This window comes from Pomacea canaliculata, linkage group LG12 (genome assembly GCF_003073045.1).
Source record: "Pomacea canaliculata isolate SZHN2017 linkage group LG12, ASM307304v1, whole genome shotgun sequence".
Lineage (NCBI taxonomy): Eukaryota > Metazoa > Mollusca > Gastropoda > Architaenioglossa > Ampullariidae > Pomacea > Pomacea canaliculata.
The window spans coordinates 5,200,063-5,220,344 of NC_037601.1; the positions used below are offsets into that span (position 1 = coordinate 5,200,063).

General features: G+C 40.9%; 2 protein-coding genes across 3 annotated transcripts; both read left to right on the forward strand.

The window, feature by feature from the left end:
* The first annotated feature begins 923 nt into the window (after nt 1-923).
* On the forward strand, nt 924-13,405 carry LOC112577292. 2 transcript variants are annotated; one of them, XM_025260344.1, is made up of 13 exons: nt 924-1,077; nt 3,075-3,258; nt 3,489-3,704; nt 6,153-6,323; nt 6,783-6,983; nt 7,399-7,629; nt 8,010-8,192; nt 8,454-8,573; nt 8,782-8,970; nt 9,429-9,677; nt 10,892-11,176; nt 11,480-11,710; nt 12,048-13,405. In XM_025260344.1, the coding sequence occupies exons 2-13, from the start codon at nt 3,141-3,143 to the stop codon at nt 12,989-12,991; spliced, it is 3,138 nt and encodes a 1,045-aa protein (XP_025116129.1). In that variant the 5' UTR covers nt 924-1,077; nt 3,075-3,140; the 3' UTR covers nt 12,992-13,405. The 2 variants fall into 2 exon arrangements, with proteins under 2 accessions (XP_025116129.1, XP_025116128.1); XM_025260343.1 differs by lacking the exon at nt 924-1,077 and having other exon boundaries at nt 2,215-3,258.
* A 1,768-nt stretch (nt 13,406-15,173) lies between these two features.
* Nucleotides 15,174-20,199, forward strand: LOC112577293 (zinc finger protein 708-like). Its single transcript, XM_025260345.1, has 2 exons — nt 15,174-15,960; nt 16,425-20,199. The coding sequence occupies exons 1-2, from the start codon at nt 15,868-15,870 to the stop codon at nt 18,282-18,284; spliced, it is 1,953 nt and encodes a 650-aa protein (XP_025116130.1). The 5' UTR covers nt 15,174-15,867; the 3' UTR covers nt 18,285-20,199.
* Nucleotides 20,200-20,282: the final 83 nt, after the last annotated feature.

Consider the following 20,282-nt stretch of genomic DNA (forward strand, 5'->3'; position numbering starts at 1 on the left):
GTCTGATTACTTAGTGTGCGCCATTTTCTCTCTATCCAACACCACATTTCACTTATTTTTGAAAAAGAAAACTCTGACAGTAAAATTGGCATGTGTCAATAAAAATAAATTTTCACACACACACACAACTACACTGAGATAGGACATTATATTTCCTCTTCTTCTCCTTCATGTTTGTTGTATCCTTCACCTGCTTCACTCACTCGCTTTCATCGGCTAATTTTTAAAAACATTTCCTCCAAATCCGTCTTCATTATTCTTATCCTCTCCTGCACTCGCTGAAGAGAGGAAGTACAACAAAAAATGTTTTGTTTGTCGCCTTGACGACGCCAAACCTCAAGCCATTAAGCTTCTGTCCGTGGAGAAGGCAGAGGCTGTCTGGAGAGACACAAGGGTCAAACACTGAAGTTGTAAACAGCAGGCAATAAATAGGATGGCGATTTCCTGGACACGTCAAGAACATCAGAATCCAAAGTGAATGACAATCAATAGACGACTACGTGCTGAAATCATCCGTGTCGAGTTGGAAGAGAAAAGAAGACACTTCGACACACTCTTCTTTTAAGTCCTTTCTGGAGAACGTCGACCTGGACAAGTGACCTCTCAACCAGGCGCCATCCAATTCAGGGCTCTTCGACCTCTTGTCATCTTAAGAAGCTTCAATCATCTTTTTTCACGATTTTGCGGATTACAATCCACCCGGGGTTTTCTCGGGATGGTTACATACGATTTATGTTAGAGAACACTGATTCTAACTCCCAAACCTAGTTAGGATATTCTGAATTCGTTAACTATTTAACAGAGATTTAACTAATCACTCCATGATTCCACCCGACCTTCTCTCTCTCACACACACACACAGAGAAAACCTGGGAAATGTTTTAGCATTTGAAGACTCCAAACGTGCAGGTAGGTGACAAAGCGTGTGCCGGGTATTGTTATCCCGGGTATGTGGGTGGTAGGCGGGGCTTACATTTGGCGGGGTAGGATGTTGCTGGCGCTGCTACCCAGGGTACTGTACATTATGTCACGTCCAACGTGTGCCGACCAGCTGCGGGCTGACTTTCACCCTGGCAGGTAAGACACTCTTCGATGAAAGCAAGTTCAGGCATTAGTTTATTCTCCGCAGATTGATCGACTTGGAAACTTAAGAGTTGGGGATGAACGATAACAGTATTGACTACGATGAAAGAAGTGGCTGCTTTTAGGTTTTACTGCCTTTGTTTTCACATCGTCATCAGATCTTTCCCCCGTTCTCATTGTCTCCGTCGACATTTCCTTTATACTGAGTACTTTATTTATTTTTGGACATTTTTATAGCGAGATATTTTTATATACTGAGATATAATTTATACTGAGGTACTATGATGAGACATATTTTACTTATGCTGATATATATATATATTGATATATAGAAGTATTTTTATACTGATATATTCTTTAGACTGAGTATTTTATACTGGGGAATTTATTTTATACTGAAATAATTTTATACAGAGATATACTTTATAATGAGGTAGTGTACGTTGATATATATTTTACTTATATTAATACTATATACTTACACTAGTGAGGTATTTTAATACTGAGATATTCTGATATGAGATACTACTGCATTGTTTTTTATGCTGGTATAAACAGTATCCTGAGATATTTTTAAGTATTATAGGATATAGTAGTATTATAGGACTATCTGTATCATAGCATCTGTGTACAAGCGTGACGTAGTTTAGACCTTTTACTATGTATGGTGATGTTTGTAGGAATCGATCTCGAAACGGAAGAGATGTATTCAAGCAGATTTTAGAAATATGTTTTTGCACTGAGATATACCCAATCATTATCACAAAACGTGCACTCCACTAGTCCTTAAAAGCAATCGAAGTTGTTGAATGTAGGGTTCAATGTTGTCTGTTGAGTATACAAAACGTAGAGCGATGCAATGATTGTGCATTGATTTGTCTGAAAGTGTGCACTACCTGTAAATGAAGTATCAGCAACGCGAGGTCCTCACCGATGATGGCTGCACTTATCGTACATTGCTCCAAAAAAAAATTTTAAAAGGGTTTTCTATAGTCACGTGTGTATCACAGCTCACTAACACTGCTCCAGTCATAATCAAAAGACCGGAAGTTAAATTCTCCACGTGATTTATCACAGCAATACACTACATGAACAAAAAAGTAAATTATTTTCCATTCTTTTAAAGACATATTGCCTGAATCCACTTCAATTCTGAAATGTACTGCCGTGTTCACGTCCTGCATCGGAGATCGAAGCCTCGCATGTGATAAAGAAAGTGGAAGTGTTTCTCGAAAACAAATGCCAGCAGCTTAGTAACACACTGTCATGCGCGAGCTTTGGAACACAAACTTGTTCAGAGGCGACTGAACACACTGAACGCAGGACCACACTCAGTGCCGGGAATGAAAACAGTCTTCAGATGCTGATGCCTCGGGCGGGGAAGGTTTCCTGACTAGAATTTCTGTAAAGTATACTACACAGCTTATTCAGCTGGATGGTTGCTTGGATATATTGGGTCCTCATTGGTTCTTTTCTTTATCATCTCTCATCACATCTATGGTCTGCTTATGTCCTTCCCTGTCAATAGTGTGAACATGTCTGCTGGAAAGCTCGGATCTCATCGAAGTAACTCGCTGTCGGACGATTTTTCATTGATGCCTCTATCTGTTGTGAAACCAGTCGTTTTTCAACGGTTTATTTCAGTGGGATTCGAACTCAGTACTTCGAGTGCAGACGGAAGAAAGCGAAAAGTGTGGAATAGGCATGTCTGTGGAAATCGGGTATTTTCTTACAGATGGATTTCCGCAAACAAGCAGAACTATCTCACTGGCATTGACAAATGGTTTCTTTCCTGCAGGAAGATTGTGTGTCTCTCGATTTTTGGTGCATGGCTATGATCGTTTGTCTGGCCTTCATTTACGAGGATTACTCTACGCACATAAATACAGTCGCCACCTTTTGATGGTATTAACGGGTGTGACACCAATGGGTACGAACAAACCTTCGGGGGGTTTGCATAGATGGTTGACCAACTTCTTGACTGCTTGCAGAATCTTGTTACTCACGGCCGGTTGCCATCATGGACGATAGTTCTTTGACCCCGATCGTCTGCTGATATGTCGAAAAAACAAGGAATTGGACCTCACTTATGCCCTTTGCTCGCTCATCAGAAAATAAAGTTTCACCCTCTGAAGGAAATGTTGGTTCTGCTGAGTCATCTAACTCTTATTTCAGGTAAGTGTATTTGTCCTCCTTCCTATATCTTCCAAACATTACCATTATCATCATTATTATTGCCATCATAGTCGTTGTCATCAAAATTACCCTCATCCTCCTCGTTGTTATCATTGTCGTCACCAAAACTCCTTCATAACTTCCGCCGCAATTATTCGTGAAAAAATTAAGGAAATATCGCCATAATTATTTCACGTGGTTGGATTGCTCAGCGGAATGTTTTTGTTTAGTAAGCTCAGCGGGATTCCAGAACTCGGTATGCCTGGAACCTTTGCCGGTACCCCACGCCTTCCGAAAGTGGATTCCAGACGCAGACCCCAGGTACGGCAACGTGCGCTACGACTGTATGGATGGTTACCAGGCATCCACCAGATCCACCACGCGAACGTGTGAGATGCTGAGCCAAACCGTCTATGGATATTCGGATGTACACCCTGTGTGTGAATGTAAGTTGGTTGGGAATATTATGGGCTTACAGAAGTACAGCTGCAGACTTGTGCGAGTACTTATAGGGATCGAACACAGCAGGTGTGGAGCCATATACCTCATACAGTAGGTGTGGGGCCATATACCTTAAACAGCAAGTGTGGGGCCATATACCTTAAACAGCAGGTGTGGGGCCACATACCTCATACAGTAGGTGTGGGGCCATATATATCATACACAGGTGTGGGGCCATATACCTCATACACAGGTGTGGGGCCACATACCTCATACAGCAGGTGTGGGGCCATATACCTCATACACAGGTGTGGGGCCATATACCTCATACAGCAGGTGTGGGGCCATATATATCATACACAGGTGTGGGGCCATATACCTCATACACAGGTGTGGGGCCATATACCTCATACAGCAGGTGTGGGGCCATATATATCATACACAGGTGTGGGGCCATATACCTCATACACAGGTGTGGGGCCACATACCTCATACAGCAGGTGTGGGGAGATATACATGAGAAAGTTTTACGGACTTGTGGATACATGGAGCGCTGTACTTCGTCGGCTCGTCTTCCGTTTCGTCTGCTTGTTCAAATCTGGTGGAATTTTGAAGGGGTGCTGGGGCTTAATCCGACCCAAATCCAAAGTTTAATTTCTAAATTTATGTACAGTTAGAGGTACACCTAGAAGTACCATGTGTGTACACCTCCAACTCACGAAATGCACACGCACGCGCAATCTCTCTCTATCTCTATCTCTCTCTCTGTCATGCATAAATCAGGTGTAGAAAATCGATATATCAATACATACATATGGAATCAGGTAAAAGATGAGCAGTTTAAAAACTCCTTTGAAGGTCGAAGTGCACAAGCTTTACAACCAATTTATCAGGATTCTGAAAAGACTTTAAAATATTTAATGACTGTGTGAAATAAGCTGCGGTGTGTGTGTGGACAAAGAAGACAAGACTGACGGCGACACAAGGACTACATGAGACTAGTTCGTAAAACACTGCACCACACGTTGAATGTGACATAATGTACACTACCCTGGGTAGCAACGCCATCAACATCTCCCCTCCCGCCTCCCTACCCCGCCTCCCACCCACACACACCCTGTATAACCAAAGACTGTTCAAAAAGGATTAATGATGATTAACCTCGACTTTAAGGGCTAAGTTAATCTAGTCACAAATGATCGAATAGCAATATTGATTTGGGTTTGTTTGTCAGAAGCACAGTATGAGAACGAACGAATGTTTGCATGCTTTTAATGAGAGATGTTCAGATTGTAACTAACAAAATAATAATGAACACTTGAACAACAGCGAGCGTTTTATGGAATATTGAGTTTGTATGGAATATTCGGCAATTCTAATCATTTGTCATCATCTACCTGCAATTAGACAGGCAATTAAAAGTTGTGATGACAAAGTTTTGATTGGGCATCACGTGTGCAAATACAGGAAAGGATGGAATATGTTATCTGTCCATTATGTGTAAATGTTGGAGAAAATGAAATCCTCTTTGTACTTCTCTGCCCGTTCCTGGGTAGCCTGAGAATAAAATTTACTGATTGCAAATATTTTAGAAAAACAAATCTCTTTCGCTTTGTGTTGCTCTTGCTTATAAATAATGAAGAAAATTTCGTATTTTTCTTTATTGTGGATTTAAGAACAGATAAAAATCAGTATCCTAAATAGTAAGACTTGTATTGAGTAGGCTGTACAGATTGAAAGACCCCGACATTTTGCTTTGTCACGATCTTAAAATGTCCCGTTGTTACCTTACACACCCTTCCCAAGGTGACTAAAGACCTACTAAAGAAAGAAAGAAAGAAAGAAAGAAAGAAAGAAAGAAAGAAAGAAAGAAAGAAAAAAGACAAGAAAGACAAGAAAGAAAGACAGAAAAGAAAGACAGAAAGAAAGAAAGAAAAGAAAGAAAGAAAAGAAAGACAGACAGAAAGACAAGACAGAAAGACAAGAAAGAAAGAAAGAAAGAAAGAAAGAAAGAAGAAAGAAAGAAGAAAGAAAGAAAGAAAGAAAGAAAGAAAGAAAGAAAGAAAGAAAGAAAGAAAGAAAGAAAGAAAGATTTCCAGATCAAAGGATAAAATAAAAAGAAATACACATACATCAGTTACCAACGACCAAAAATTATAACTTCAACAAAACTAGAATATACGCCTTCCATGAAGAGCGCCACACTCTCTTAACTACTCGAAAGCGAACGGAAGACGAAAAGATGAATTTCAGCGCATGCGCGTGCAGATGTAATGTGCTCCGCGTGTTTCACGGTGTTACGCATTACTAATCATAAACATCATGGGTGCGATGTTCTCGGACTGTTTCCCATTTTCGGGAAATGTGTGTGTGTCTCAGTCCGAGAACACGACAGGGCCAGTTAGAAATATCACACGATGATCAGAGATGTAGTCTCGAGCCATTCCTTGCAGTGAACTGTATGGAGGCCAGAAATATTTCCGCCGCCAGCAAGGTCTGGAACACCACCCTCGAGGGCGGCCGCACGTCGTACGCGTGTCTGGAGGACTACGGAACTGATGCAGGAACTGTAGACTGCCTCCCGACTCTCTCTGGCTGGAGCCACATCTTGCTGTACTGTAAAGGTGAGACCACCTCACTTCTTTTGAAAAGATCAGTGTCAAATAACGGAATGATATCTGTTTATTTGCATGTGTTTCATTTTTCTTATAATTAGCATTCTTTGTTTTTATTTGTTTGTGAAACGACATTAGTTCTTTGCTTTACACTGTTGAGCTTTAGTGTGCTTTGTTTGGTTGATTTGCTGTTATTTTAATTATTATTTGATATTGGTTTATGTTTAGAGAACTTAAAAACTTTTTGTTTTGATTTTGGTTTATGTTTTTGTTTTTTGTTGTTGTTTTGTTTTGGTTTCGGTTTTTTGGTTTCTTTTGTTTTGTTTTGTTGTTTTTTTTTTGTTTTTTTTTTTTTGTTTTGTTTTTTTGTATTTTGTGTCTTGCTTTGGGGTCGTTTCAGTATTTGGTTAGTTCACCTCATGAACACCCACCGCAGTCTGAGTTCCGGGTATGTTTCTGGTTGAACAGCATCGCTGGACCTACGGACCGCATCTGCGGTGCAAGACGTTGGTGCGAAGGACACCGCCCCCGCCTCTTTGGCCATCGACGGTGACCCCGCGACCTGCAGCGCCACCAGAACCGCCTTCCGCCCGCAGCTTAACATTACACTGGCCGGCTATCAGGTGGACGTCATGGCCGTCAGGCTGACACTCAGGCTGGACGCCACAGGTCTGCCAATGTCATCAGCATTTTTATGATGTCGATGTGGAGAAGAGAGTCTGAATAGTCAAAGAGTCGATGTGGGGAAAAGACCATGCATACCCCGGGTGTCGATGACATAAAAAGACTTTGTAGTATGGCAACCAGCCTATGTCAAAGGCGATCCGGGTGATTTTATTATTATATTATCATCATCGTCGTTGTCGTCGTCATCATCATCATAAAGGTCATAGTGAAGGCACGCCTATGTCATAGCGTACGAAACTACAACCGATATTTGTGCTGGTATCTGTGAAAATGAATTAAATTTAATTATGCCGGAAATAACTCTCACAAATAAAAGATAAATGTGGGCAATAAAACGTTGTGACAGCCATTTTATTCAGTCTCATGGAAAAAAAAAACCACCTTCTCATACTTGCAGATCAGCAGATCTTAGTTCGAGCGGAGGTCAGTGGCGGAAAGTTAAGCAAGTGCGATGCGGTCAACGTCAGTCGAGCGGATGTCGTGAACGGTACGACGCAGGTAAGGTTGCAGTGCTCGCAGTTTCCCAACAAGCCATTCGGAAACCTCCTGGTCCTCACTGCCACCTTTGGGGACGCTCAAGGCCGCCTGCAGGTCTGTGACGTCGATGTCAAAGGTCGTCATCATTTAGGTAAACAAAAATCCTAAAGGAGTTTGTTTGATACTAAGATTTGGGGATTTTATAGTATTAAAGTATAGAAAGGAAAACAAATTTGTTAACAGTTACAATTCGCTCCATGCTGGGTTGATTAACCAACAGAACGTCATCAGCCAGGTCGTGAGCGATCTCTCGTGACTTGCTGGATCACGTGACTTTAGTCAGCAGTCCATTAGGCTCGTGCAAAGACAGAACGAAATAGTCTTTGTGGTTCAGAAAACAGTAGATAGTAGTCAGGTCTGTTATTGCTGTCTGTTATACCGCTTGTGTTAAATGTAATTATCATATGTGTGTGTCTGTGAGTAGTTGAGATTGCATGCATACTCACGCTTCAGTGGTGCATCTATTTTTAGGCACCTGTGACTTCCCATCACGCATTTATCCCCTCCGATTGGTCAGCAACAGTCTGACGTCATTCATGATCGACAACTTTGTCTCCTACGCGTGTCAAGATGGCTTCACGCCCATCAGCGGCTCCGGAAACATAAGCTGTGGCGTGGACTCACAATGGACTTCGCCCACGCTTCGATGCACAGGTGGTGGACCAATCTGTACACAGGACTGGCAGCTGAAGGATTGTTTGTCACGATGGATGACAGGATTGACAGAGTGATTGATGAACCGCAGGAGAAGGAGCGACAGAATATATTTGCCAAAGTCATTGCTTTTAAAATATTTTTTTTAAATAACCTCTATCGCCGAAAGTTTTTTACAGTGACGATGTCGTGAATGAATTCATTGCCTATTGACTTTTTTTTTAAGCGTTCGATTAACTGATTGATTTTGAATATCTGCAGACGAAATTGACAGAGCAAGCACGGCAATACTCAACATAACGAATACAAGCACTGGGTGGCGTGCGTTTCTTACCTTCGAGCCACAACTCGAAGTCTTCGGTGTGTACGTCACAAAGAAAGGTGGGGAGTTGTTTTTTTGTTTGTTTGGTTGTTGTTGGTTTTTTTTTTTTTTTTTTTGGTTTGTTTTGTTTTTTTTTTTTGTTTGTTTGGGGGTTGTTTTTTTTTTTTTTTTGTTGATTTTGTTTTTTGTCTTGTTTACTTCCTTTAAAATTTTCCGTTTGCTCACGTTGTCATACCATATCATATTTTGTTCCTTCACCTCCACCAGGTAACACGACAGTCACCGTGAAGTCACGTGAGGGCGCCACCAGGACCTGCACCGTGACCCAGGATAGTGACTACAGTAGCTACACTCAGTGCACCCAACGTCCACTTGCAATGACGGTGGAAGTGCTAGTAAAAGCTAACAGGTTTCAAAAATCAGACATCAAGGTCTTCGGCCGGCCTTTTCAAGGAGGCATGTCTCATTCAATCTAGGAAGAATGTTTTGTACGGGGCAATGCATCTAAAAATGGGATAGCTTGTCATAAACAAGTATTCACCTATCAAGGAATATCCTGACTCTGGCTTTCTTTTCTAAAATTTCTTATAAAGCAAATGCTGGCTTTTTACCAGGTTATAACTCCCTACTTCAACTGGCTTCTTAATTATAAAAATATAAATTAAAACCTTTGTCCTCATTTTTATTGGATTTGATTTTCGTGTTCGTTCATCAACGGTATATGGTAAATCAAGATATATATATATTCTACCTATTGATCCCAAAGTCAAATTATTTTCAGCAAAATAGTTTTATTGTAGAGTGTAATATTTTTGTGGCAATTGCAATCCTCTTTGTCCACCCTCCTTTCTGCTGCTTTGTGTTTCAGTACAGCCTCAATTATTTCTTCTGTTCACAATTGGGGATTGTTTCAGCCTTGGAGTGCCTACAAACACCAACTGGTACAGAGTACAAAGGACAGTTAAACGTGACTAAATCCGGGCTCAGCTGTCTCCCGTGGGCAGCAGTCGATGACTCGCCATACACAGAAAACATGTTCCCTGACGACATTTTCAGCAGACGAGACAACTTTTGCCGCAACCCTAGAGGCGACCGAGCTGCACCATGGTGCTATGTCAACCAGAAAAACCTCAGTTTGGAAGAGTGTGACCTACTTAGCTGCGGTAAGTCTGTGTGATGTGCTCATTACTTCCATCAGATGAAGCTGTGTGCTGATGTCTAGGTTCACCCCGAGAATCCAGCAGTCAAATAACTGGTATAACACTTCATCGTTGTTCTCTTCTTGCACTAGTAGTGGAAATCACGAGATACCTCTTAATCTTCTGTTCTTTCTTGGGCTTATATTCACGGATAGCAATATAACTATGGGTAACTACAACTAGCAGGTTGTTAACCTGACAGGCAAACGAACTTCATGAGCTACCCAGGAGATAAAGTTAAGTTACTGAACGGCATAGCAGGAGTTCTCGATACAGCTATTCCACGTGAGTTTTGGGGTCAGAGGGTGAGGCGTGAAACATTTAAAACGAGAAACATTTTTAAACAATCGAAAGCAGGCAAGAAAAGTCAAATTTATTCATTCTGATCAAATGGTGATCCTCGAGCAAGTATTAGACGACAGCTATTTATTTCTGTGAGCTTTGCCTTAGGGTAAGGGGAAGTCGCCGTACAAGCAACCTATTATTATTATTATTATTATTATTATTATTATTATTATTATTATTATTATTATTATTATTATTATTCAAAAACAAATGAACGGTGGACAAAATCGAAGGGTACAAAGTCGATTGTAAAGGTCGGTTTCATTTTCTATAGCATCTGCTACTGTTAGATTATGAAGTAAGTGAAAACGCGCATCAGTGAGCTCAGTATTTACCGTTTTCAGTACTGTCCCATTATATCTGTTCACTTTACTTGTTAGAATAATTCAGTGTTCGCTTTGGTTTCGGTTGAGCTGTATCAATCACGACCTCCGCCATATTTACCCTTGGTGGGGGAGAGTTTTTGCAGGTCCGATCACGGACGTGTGAAGCAAGTCCGTGCGTTTGATAAAATACAGACTGGTACAATGATCTGAGTATACTTACTCCGAGTTCATGAAGACAAAGTTTGAGCTACTATTTCCAGTTAGCCGGGTAGTTAGTTTGGATAGGATAACAGGCGGGGTAAATTAATGTGCTTCATGAATACGAGTCCTCTAAAAATAACATATGCGTGGCTATCGTTCCCTTTTTTCTTTTCTTTTTTTACCTGTTGTAAATGGTCACAAGAGGGGCATTCACTCAGATTTAGGAAAATAATATCATCCACTGAGTTTTACCCGATCATTAGGAGAAAAAAACCGCTAGCCTTTTTTTAACATTTCTGTTGCCAGATGAATTCTGCAAGGTGAGAGAAGACGGAACAGACTATAGCGGCAACCTGACTTTGATGTCCAGCGGCAAGACCTGCATGAACTGGTCGGACCCACAGTTACCCTTCCGCAGAGGGAACTACTTTCCCGATCTCGTCTTCAATCATCGATATTGTCGCAACCCGGCGGCGTCTCAGTCTGCTCCGTGGTGCTACACCACAAGCAGAGCTGGCATCGTCAGCGAGATCGAGGCTGTTAATACAACCGTGACCCTCCCTTACGACCATTGTGACATAGCTAGTTGTCGTAAGTGTCGTCAGTTTTAACAGTAAAAGAAGTCATAATTTAAATGTTCGCGGCCATCCTAGCTCGATTCGAATTCATGAATGTATTATTATATGATTGTATCTCATTCATGCTATAATGACCATAAGTCACTGACATGTAAGAGAGTGTGTCCTTTTGGTAACAGAAGTGTGTTCAGAAATGGAACACCTTAGTTTAGAGTGGATGTTGCTACTTTACCTTCACTCCGCGCTTGTTACCTGTACCTGTATTAACAAATGTGTGTCTTAATGACCAATAAAACGCCAACTCCAAACTTTTCAGCTACCAATGTCAGTTTTATCTACCTTGCCCAAGACAACGTTGACAACTCTCCATATGCTTCTGTTACTAAAGAATGTAACGGTGGAGACTTGCGTCACTTCCGGTCAAGCCTGGCCAGTTTTGTACGTCAAATATGTTTAAACGCCAGCAACAGGATTGCAACAACTTTATGCCTTTTCAAAGACAAAACAAAACATACGTTTTGGGCTTTCGTTCTCATTTCATGTCAAGGTATGCACCATATCTTTAACAAAAATTCTGTTTTGTTGTTGTTGATGGAATTGTAGCAGTGATGATGTTAATGATATTGGTTATAGTGGTCTTGGTCATGTAAAGATCGCAGATTACTGACAACAACAACAAAAAGTTCATGCTCTCCTGTACATCACTTCTCTACTTTTCGCAACAACAAACAAAAAAACAAAAAAAAAAACCCGCTCCGTAACTCGTCCCTTGAAAAAAATGATTTGCATGGTTGTCGTGAGGCGAAAGATCTGAAATAAAAAATAGACAAAATCAGTAAGTCATTATGCTATTACAATTCCACGCCTCACATTTTTGTTTTCAGATTCTCCGACTGTAACAATGTCTTCGCTGGAGTCTGAGCCGGAAGCTACGTTATTCCCGTCACAAGCTTTCAATTTCTCCCATCTCGAGCAAGGGACAACGTCATCCATGTCATCTAATGTGGATTTGCCTGCTTCACCTGTTATTCAAACCGGGATGACATCAATTCTAACTGTTAACCTGATTTCGCCACCTCCGTCTGTTGTGTTTAGCACAGAGAATGTGGAAGCAGGACAAACGCGTTCTATGCTCCCTTTCTCTGTCTTGACGTTGAGCGACAGCTTCGATCCAAATTCTTTTCTCGCCAACATGGCAACGTCACTCGCTACTCCTCCTCTGTCTCCACCCTCCGAACGCTCCCTCGCCGTGGGAAGTGATGTGGCGGCTAACCTTTACAGCGTGAAAGTGTTGCAAAGTCCTGACGACTTTCAAACATACATAACTAATACCCTTGAACCCTTCGTAACGGACACAGTTATCACAACCCTACCTGTGCCAACCACTGCATCGACTAGCAACTCTCGGACAAGTATCATCACCATTGTGCCGAGCACGACGTCGGTAGGTGGAGCATCAGTTGACTCTCCCGCCACCGTCTTGCCCACTCGTGCGTGCGATGGCACACAACCTTGCCGCTGCAGCTTTTTACACATCGCTTCATCGGAAAGATTGAGCGACCTCGAGTCCTTCACAAGATCGGTTCAGGAAAGTCTCAGACTGAACACGACGACTCTGTCAAAGAGAAGAAGAAAGCTAACGAGTGCTCAGGACTCGAGACTTTCGTCCATTGCAGTTGGTTCGTTCGCAGCCGGAGTGCTAGTTTTTACATGTCTCCTGGTCAGCGCCGGTGACATCATAATCTTAGCTGAATATATTCTCAATAAACCCCATCCAAAACAGGATGAGCATGAACTGGTAACTTTGGGTTCCAAACGAACTAAATGAGAGCTTATGTGTGTTTCTGAAATATATCGATAAGCCAAGTGTTCATTAATTTGCTGTTGCTTGTCTTGAATTGTGGTTTCGTTGTGTTAAAGAGACAGTAGTTCTGTGAGGACAGCCCATTAAACTCTCCTTTACACGGGGAAATGCTCTTTAAAAATTCGTTATTGTTTGCTACTGTGACTGCTGATTTCGTCCCAGCTCCAGAAAGTTGTGTTATCTCTCTCTCTCGGGCGGTCCAGAGGCGTAACGGTGATCTAATACAATGAGGATTGGCTGTCCTGGGTTCAGCTTTCGTCTCGGGCAGGCCGTCCAATCACTCTGCATGTGGCATCTGTTTACAGGGCTGGCTGCCTCGTAATATAGCCTTAGTTGCTGGCTCGGCGTAAAACACCAGTCCCAACTCTCTCTCTCACACACAATTATATACAGTGATACCTCGGTTCTCGAACATAATTCGTTCCGGGAAGACGGTCGAGAACCAAATTGTTCGAGAACCGAAGCAATGAAACCCATAGGAAATAATGGAAACTGGATTAATTCGTTCCAAGCCCCAGAAAATGCCTATTTACTGTCCTAATTTGTATATAATATGTAGAAAAACATGAGTCTCAACAAGAAATAAGAAATAAAAATGTATTTATTAAAAAAAATACTAAAATAAAATAAAATGTACAGTACAGTACAGTACATTGTGTTTCATTTACTGTACCTGTACCAAACTTTATGGCAGGAGGGAATGAATGTGGAGGGAGGAGGGAAGGGGGATGGTTATTGTTTTGAAGGGGAGTCCTCTTCAATAAAAACAGAGGATAACTGCTCTTCGGGTGTTTCTGTTCTCTGTATCTTCTGCTGAGGAGAATCAGAATCTTGCTCTGCAGTTGCTGGTCTGATTTCTTTACGGAAGAATTTATCAATTGTTTGCTGTTTTTTTTCTCTTTTGCAAAATTTTGAGGAAAGTGGACATAACATTGTCATTAAAAATGTTAACTGCTCTATTTGCTACCACTTTATCAGGGTGATGTTGTTCAACAAAATTTGCGATTTCTGCCCATTTTGCACACATTTCGTGACTCTTTCCACAAAAACGTGACTCTCTCTCTCTGCACTCACACTGATGACGCAAGCAAGGCGCGCTGGGCAGAATGAACGCCATTCGGCTCAACTCGACTCAACTCGGCTCATCTCGGACGTTCGGATGTTCGAGTTCCAAATATTTGTTCGGATTCCAAGACAAAATTTTCTCGAATTTCCTGGTCGAATACCGATTTGGTCGAAAGTCAAGGCGTTCGAGAACCGAGGTATCACTGTATATATAATCTTCAAACTAGCTTTGTAAGCGAAGCCTGAAAATAGAAGTATATCGATGCCATCCTGTAAACAGATTTCCTGTGCTGAGAAAGTATGCCCGAAATGAGACCTGAATGCAATGCACTAGATCCTGAGTTGGTGACAAGCGTTTTCACCGTTACTACAGTGGAAACCCTTCCCCCTGTCTCATTCTCTCTCTCTCACAGACAGAGGATAATTTCTGTTTTACGCAGAACCAGCAACTAAGGCTATATATCAAGGCAAGGCACAAATGCCACCTGCAGAGAAAGATTAGCGTGTCCGAGATGAGAGCAGAACCCAGGACAGCCAACCCTCACTGTATTGGTGACAATCGCCAAGCGGTACACTACCGGAAAGGGAAAGAAAGAGTTGGTGGATTTTACGAAATTCCTTTTCTGTGAGGTCCAGTGAAACCACATTCCTTGCCTCTTCAACAACCCTTCCCCGCGACTGAAGGAAAACGCTAGTCGTTGTAACCACCAAACAAAAGGCTAAAATTCTCTCTCTTACTCTGTAGCTAACGCCGTTTTTCATGACTTCATGCTAACTTATTCTCCAACTCGCGTATGAGAATGATACACGAAAGCGCATGTACAGATTCTCGCCAGAAAGAATCAATCTGCATCTCACTGCTTCGATTTCTCTCCAGAACCCCGCACTGTCACAAAAACATCTGGTTTTAGAGAAAACTGAAAGGGTCTTTATTGCATGCAGTCTCAAAAACGTTTTGCTGGGACTATGTTACATTGTTTATTTAATCTTGATGCTTTAAACCGGAAAAAAAGTTAAAACAACTAAAAATAAAAGTACTACGTTTACTATTTTAAATCTGAGTCTTAATTCCAAAACAATGCAACGGGAAATATACTGGGAGAACGATAAAAGTTGACACTAAAAAGAGTTGTGTAAAAGAAGAAATCGCAAAGAGAACTCTTATTTTCGTTGTCTTCAGCTCATTACCTTATTAGTAGCAAATAAGCACTACTTGTAATTAACCTTGTGGACTAATAAAGTTGTGTTGTATTGTATGACACTTGTAATTAGCGAATTTCTGCATGGTATTAATAAGTCTTTGAGATAGTTTGGCCTTGGTGTGAGTAACCACAGACTTCAAAGTCTGCCAAAGGGAGTTAACAAATAAGGACCGCAGCAAGCAATCATCTGCAGTTATTTCTTTCCGACGGCTCGCTCATAATTGTTTTCCTTACATATGCCCAAACAAATGCCCTATTGATATATATAAAGATTTTTGTCTCGAATTTTTAAGATTTTGATAAATTCTTCTAAAGCTGCATAAAAAGAATAGTAAATCTACAGAAACTAATTATTCGCCATTCTAGTGACTTTATCTGATCGCGAAAATGTAAATTTGATCTGATCGGATCATGCAAAACTAGTCAGTATGTATGAATATTCAGTTCAATACCTCTTCTGCATCAATATGACAATAGTATTGGTCATCACGAGCATCGTAGTGTTAATTCATCCATAAACACTGTATTTACATAGTCTACCTTCGTGGTGGTCGCAGACGACAGTTGACGCGCATGAGCAATAAGACGAATGACAACTTCCGGAAGTGTATCAGGCTCGCCGACATCCAAGTACCAAAACAAAAGACGTTTCTAATGCAGCCATCGGTTTGTTACTTTTTTTTCCCCATCTTAACTTTTCATTATTTTTTTCTGTTTTCAAGTCACGTGCATTTTTTGCCGTTTTTTATTGCATTTTTCTCGTGTCGCATAAATAACTTAATATTCGTGCTAGTACATTGTTCACTTGTGTGTGATTTCCTTCTGTAGTTTACTTATTAAGAGGCCTAAAGTGGGTGCAAGGAAAAAAAAATTCTTAGCGTTAGTGAAAAAAATCGTTTGTGAAGCGGTTTAAAAACAGAAAATACATTATCAACATTCATTCATTGCACTCTCAAATAGAAAACTCGATTGTTGTAATAGGTTATTGGTTACTCTGATTATTCTGTGTTGATATTTAGCGATAAACGCTTGTCCAACTGTGAACCCTGTGGTTTTTATTTTACTGCATGCGTTTCATAGTTCCAGTTTCAGTGATATTAACTAAATCACTTGGTTGGCTTTGTTTTCAGGCCACATTAGCAAGTAAAATGCCGACAACTCCAGAATTTCCGAAAATGCAGGTGAAACTTTCAAATGTCTGCTGTGTGTGTCTGACAAGCATCAAAATCAAACATAATGTGCCGAGGACATCTAAAGTAAAGCCTGCTGTTGTTTGTTCATCTCACTGTGTTCAATATTTTGAATGTGTACAGAGTTTTTTACAAGGTTTTATGCTGTGTGAACTCCTGCACATTCTTGAAGGAAGGCCTCTACCTTTCAGAATACAATCGACCCTTAACTCAAGAGACATACAAAAAGAGTACAGGGATAACTTGGGACCTGATCCAAAGCCTGATGAGAATCAATCAAAGGCAAATGATTTTGCAGCAGCATCTACATGTGATATAACAGACTCTAGCAGAAATTATTCAAAAAGCCATATGTTATTGAAGAAAAAAAGGCCATGGCCAAGTAACTTGAAGCATTCAGTAAAAACACTTCATGAAGCAGACCATTTGTCAAAAACGCATTTCAAACCTCCCTTAAAAAAGAGAAAAATAGATCAAACAAATGTGTCTAAAAACATAGGGGAACACAAACAAAAAAGAATGAAGATTGCCAGAAAGAACATGAGACAAAGAAAGTCAGTCAAAGAGAACCATAACAGGACAAAAAAAACGAGACAGAAAGATCTACCAGTTCCTGAAAGTGTTGTAGTTGAAAGCACAGACAGTGAAGGAAATCCTTGTACAAGGAAACTGTACAAGTGTCAAATGTGTCCCAAAACATTTATTCATAAATGCAACTTAAGGTATCACATCAAGAGAATGCATTCAGGAGAAGACCCTGTCAAATGTGAGAGCTGCGGGCTTATGCTACAAGGATCGTATGATTTACTTCAACATACAAGAAGAGTGCATGAAAGTTACTTGGTATGTGACATTTGTGGAGCTCAGTTTACAACAAGCTGTGGACTTAAAAGTCATCTGGAGGCCCATGCAGGTGTCAAAAGTAATTTTTGTGATATCTGTGGCAAAGGATTTGTGAGAAAAACTTCCCTCACCCAACACAGACTTCTTCACGTGGAAGGGAAGTCTTTTCTTTGTGATGTTTGCTCTCAGGCTTTCAAAACTCGATCCAGTCTGAGTGGTCACCTTTTGAATGTACATACTTGTGGGCCATACTTTGAAAACCGAGTCAAGAGTCTAGAGAAGATGGGTTTTGTAATTGATAGAAACATAGTTGCTAGACATACCAGGCAGCTGTGTCTTAACTGTGGAGAGAAGTTGGAAGATGGTAAATGCCAGATGCATCCTGAAGTCGTGCAAGATTCCCTGTTCAAGTGTAGCAAGTGTGGTCCAGCTGAAAGAGATTTCAAAGACATTGTTGCCTTTGACATTCACATGAAGTGGCATTATGAGAAGGTGTCCCATAGTGGAAGGAAGGCTGACTGTGGTTGGAAAACAGGTAGTGGTATGAAAGAAAAGCCTCTCGTATCTGGTGAGTTCAAATGTGATGTGTGCAGCAAGATCTTCAAGAGCAGGACATACCTTTGGGCTCACATGAACCAGCACAAAGACAAGAGATTCTCCTGTGATATTTGTGGGAGAAAGTTTACATACAAATGCAACCTTAAGTCACACCTTATCACACACCAAGAATCTCGACCGTTTGAATGTGATGTGTGCAACAAAGCTTTTAAAATGAAATCCCTCTTAGCATCTCATAAGATTCTCCATGGTGCACCTAGTCCTTTCAAGTGTGAAATCTGTGGCAAGGGTCTTACCAGAAAACAGAATTTAAAGAGTCACTACAAAATTATGCATCCTGAAACACAGCAGAGGGCTTTCTTAGTGACAGCACAAAGTCGTAGTGAGGTCGACAGTTAAGCTTTCAACAGATCAACTTTCCTTCTGACAGTTAATTTATGCAGAAAATTTATTCTTTTTATATGAGGACATAAAACAGTCCTACAGGACAACTGGTACTGGTACTTATTTTTAACATACAAAAAACATGCATTCTTCATGCTTTTCAAAACCACAAAATAAGTATATCGGTGCATCAATCATCATTGTGTAGAGTGCATGTAGGAAGTATGTAGCAGATCAGTTATGACCTTTATCACAACTGGGCACCTGGAGTGTCACAGTTGCGAACATTCCTTGTCAAAGATTTCATATTATTAAAATAGTACAATGGCATTGTTCTTCGCACTTTTGTGCTAGTTTTTATTAATTAGATCATGACTTTGTTAATAATACTGTGAGGGATACTGTTGATGTATAACCCCACTTATTAGCAGGTTCTATACACTTAGCAACTACTTTGCAATGCAAATTAAGGTTCAGCAAATGAATATCAAGAGAAGTTCTACTTGCTGTCAGCAAGCAGATTATCACTTTAAATTTAATGCTAGTTTTCTTTTGAGGAGAATCAACCAAATATTCTTACCTAAAATTTGATAAAGCAACTGCCCGACTGTAGTTACTCTGTTGATTTCCCTGATTGCCAACTTGACAAGCTCCAGAGAGCGTTGTATTCTGCAAGCATGTCTGATTGTGTCATACTACTTGTGCATGACCTGCACTGTCAGTTCAGGCTTGCATCTAATTCAAGATTGTCATACTCTGTTATCGTGGTATTCACAGCCTTAATCTACTTGTCTGGCAAGTCAGTTTGCCCTGCCAGTTTTTTCACTGTCCCACATATTGGACTGAAGAGCTTCGGCATTGCTTACTCTTTCTGGCCCCAGCATTTGGAATGCACTACCTCTGTCTCCCCATACAGTAGAGACATTACATTCTTTCTTACATCTCATTCGCAAACACTTTATCAGTATACCCTTTTATTTTCTCCTTCTCTTCCTCTCTTTTCTTTCGTGTTCCTGGCAATGTTTCTTCTTCTTCTTCTTGTTCCTATCCGCCCCCAGTGGAGCATAGGGCTGCAACCACACCCCACAATCGGACCCGATTCTGGGCGTCCTTTTCTAGTTGGTACCTTGTCATGCCAGCTGTCTCCATCTCTCTTTGGACTGATCTCCTCCATGTCTGTCTGGGTCTCCCAACCCTGTGCCTCCTGTGGGTTCCAGCCCAAAGCTTGTCTTGTTATATTGTTGGCTGGCTTTCACAAGGTGTGACCAGTCCAGACCCACTTCCGCTTCTTGATGTCTTGGCTGGCAGGTTTTTGGTTGGTTCTCTCCCACAGGACTGTATTGGAGATCTTCTTGGGCCATCTAATGTTGAGGATGTGGCGCAGACATCTGTTGACGAATGTCTGTATCTTGTTGGTGATGGCATTTGTCACACGCCATCTCAGATCCACGTTTACAGTGCATATCTATTCGTATCATTGCTGATTGTGATGCCCTTTGTCATACATCACTACTTACTGCACTTTATAGCTTGTAAAGTGCATCGAGCTTGCCTCCATGTGGGAAAATGTGCAATATAAATATTATTATTATATCTTGAACCAACAGAACTGTTCTTTATCCTCCAGTTTGCAAAATCACATCTACATGGATCTTATGCAAAGTCTGATGAAGACAAAATGTAGCTCTAGTATGGTTTAATATTTGTTTGGGTGTGTGTAGTGGGGAGAGGGGGAGTCAGAAGGGCATTTTCTCTCTCTCTTAGTAGATGTGTATCCAATGTAGCATCAGGAAAAAACAAGGTTTCTAGAACTTTACTTACACAGAATTTTCACTGAAAAGTTGTACTCAGTCAGACGTCTTCACTCATAAATTCCTTGGCAACTAATGAGAGTATGTTGAGTAAGAGGCATTAAACCATATGTAATTTAGCTTGTTTTGTATTTTGTCTAATATCTATTGTATTTATAAATGTACTTAAAGGCTTTCAGACTCTCCCTTTTTCACTCTTTTC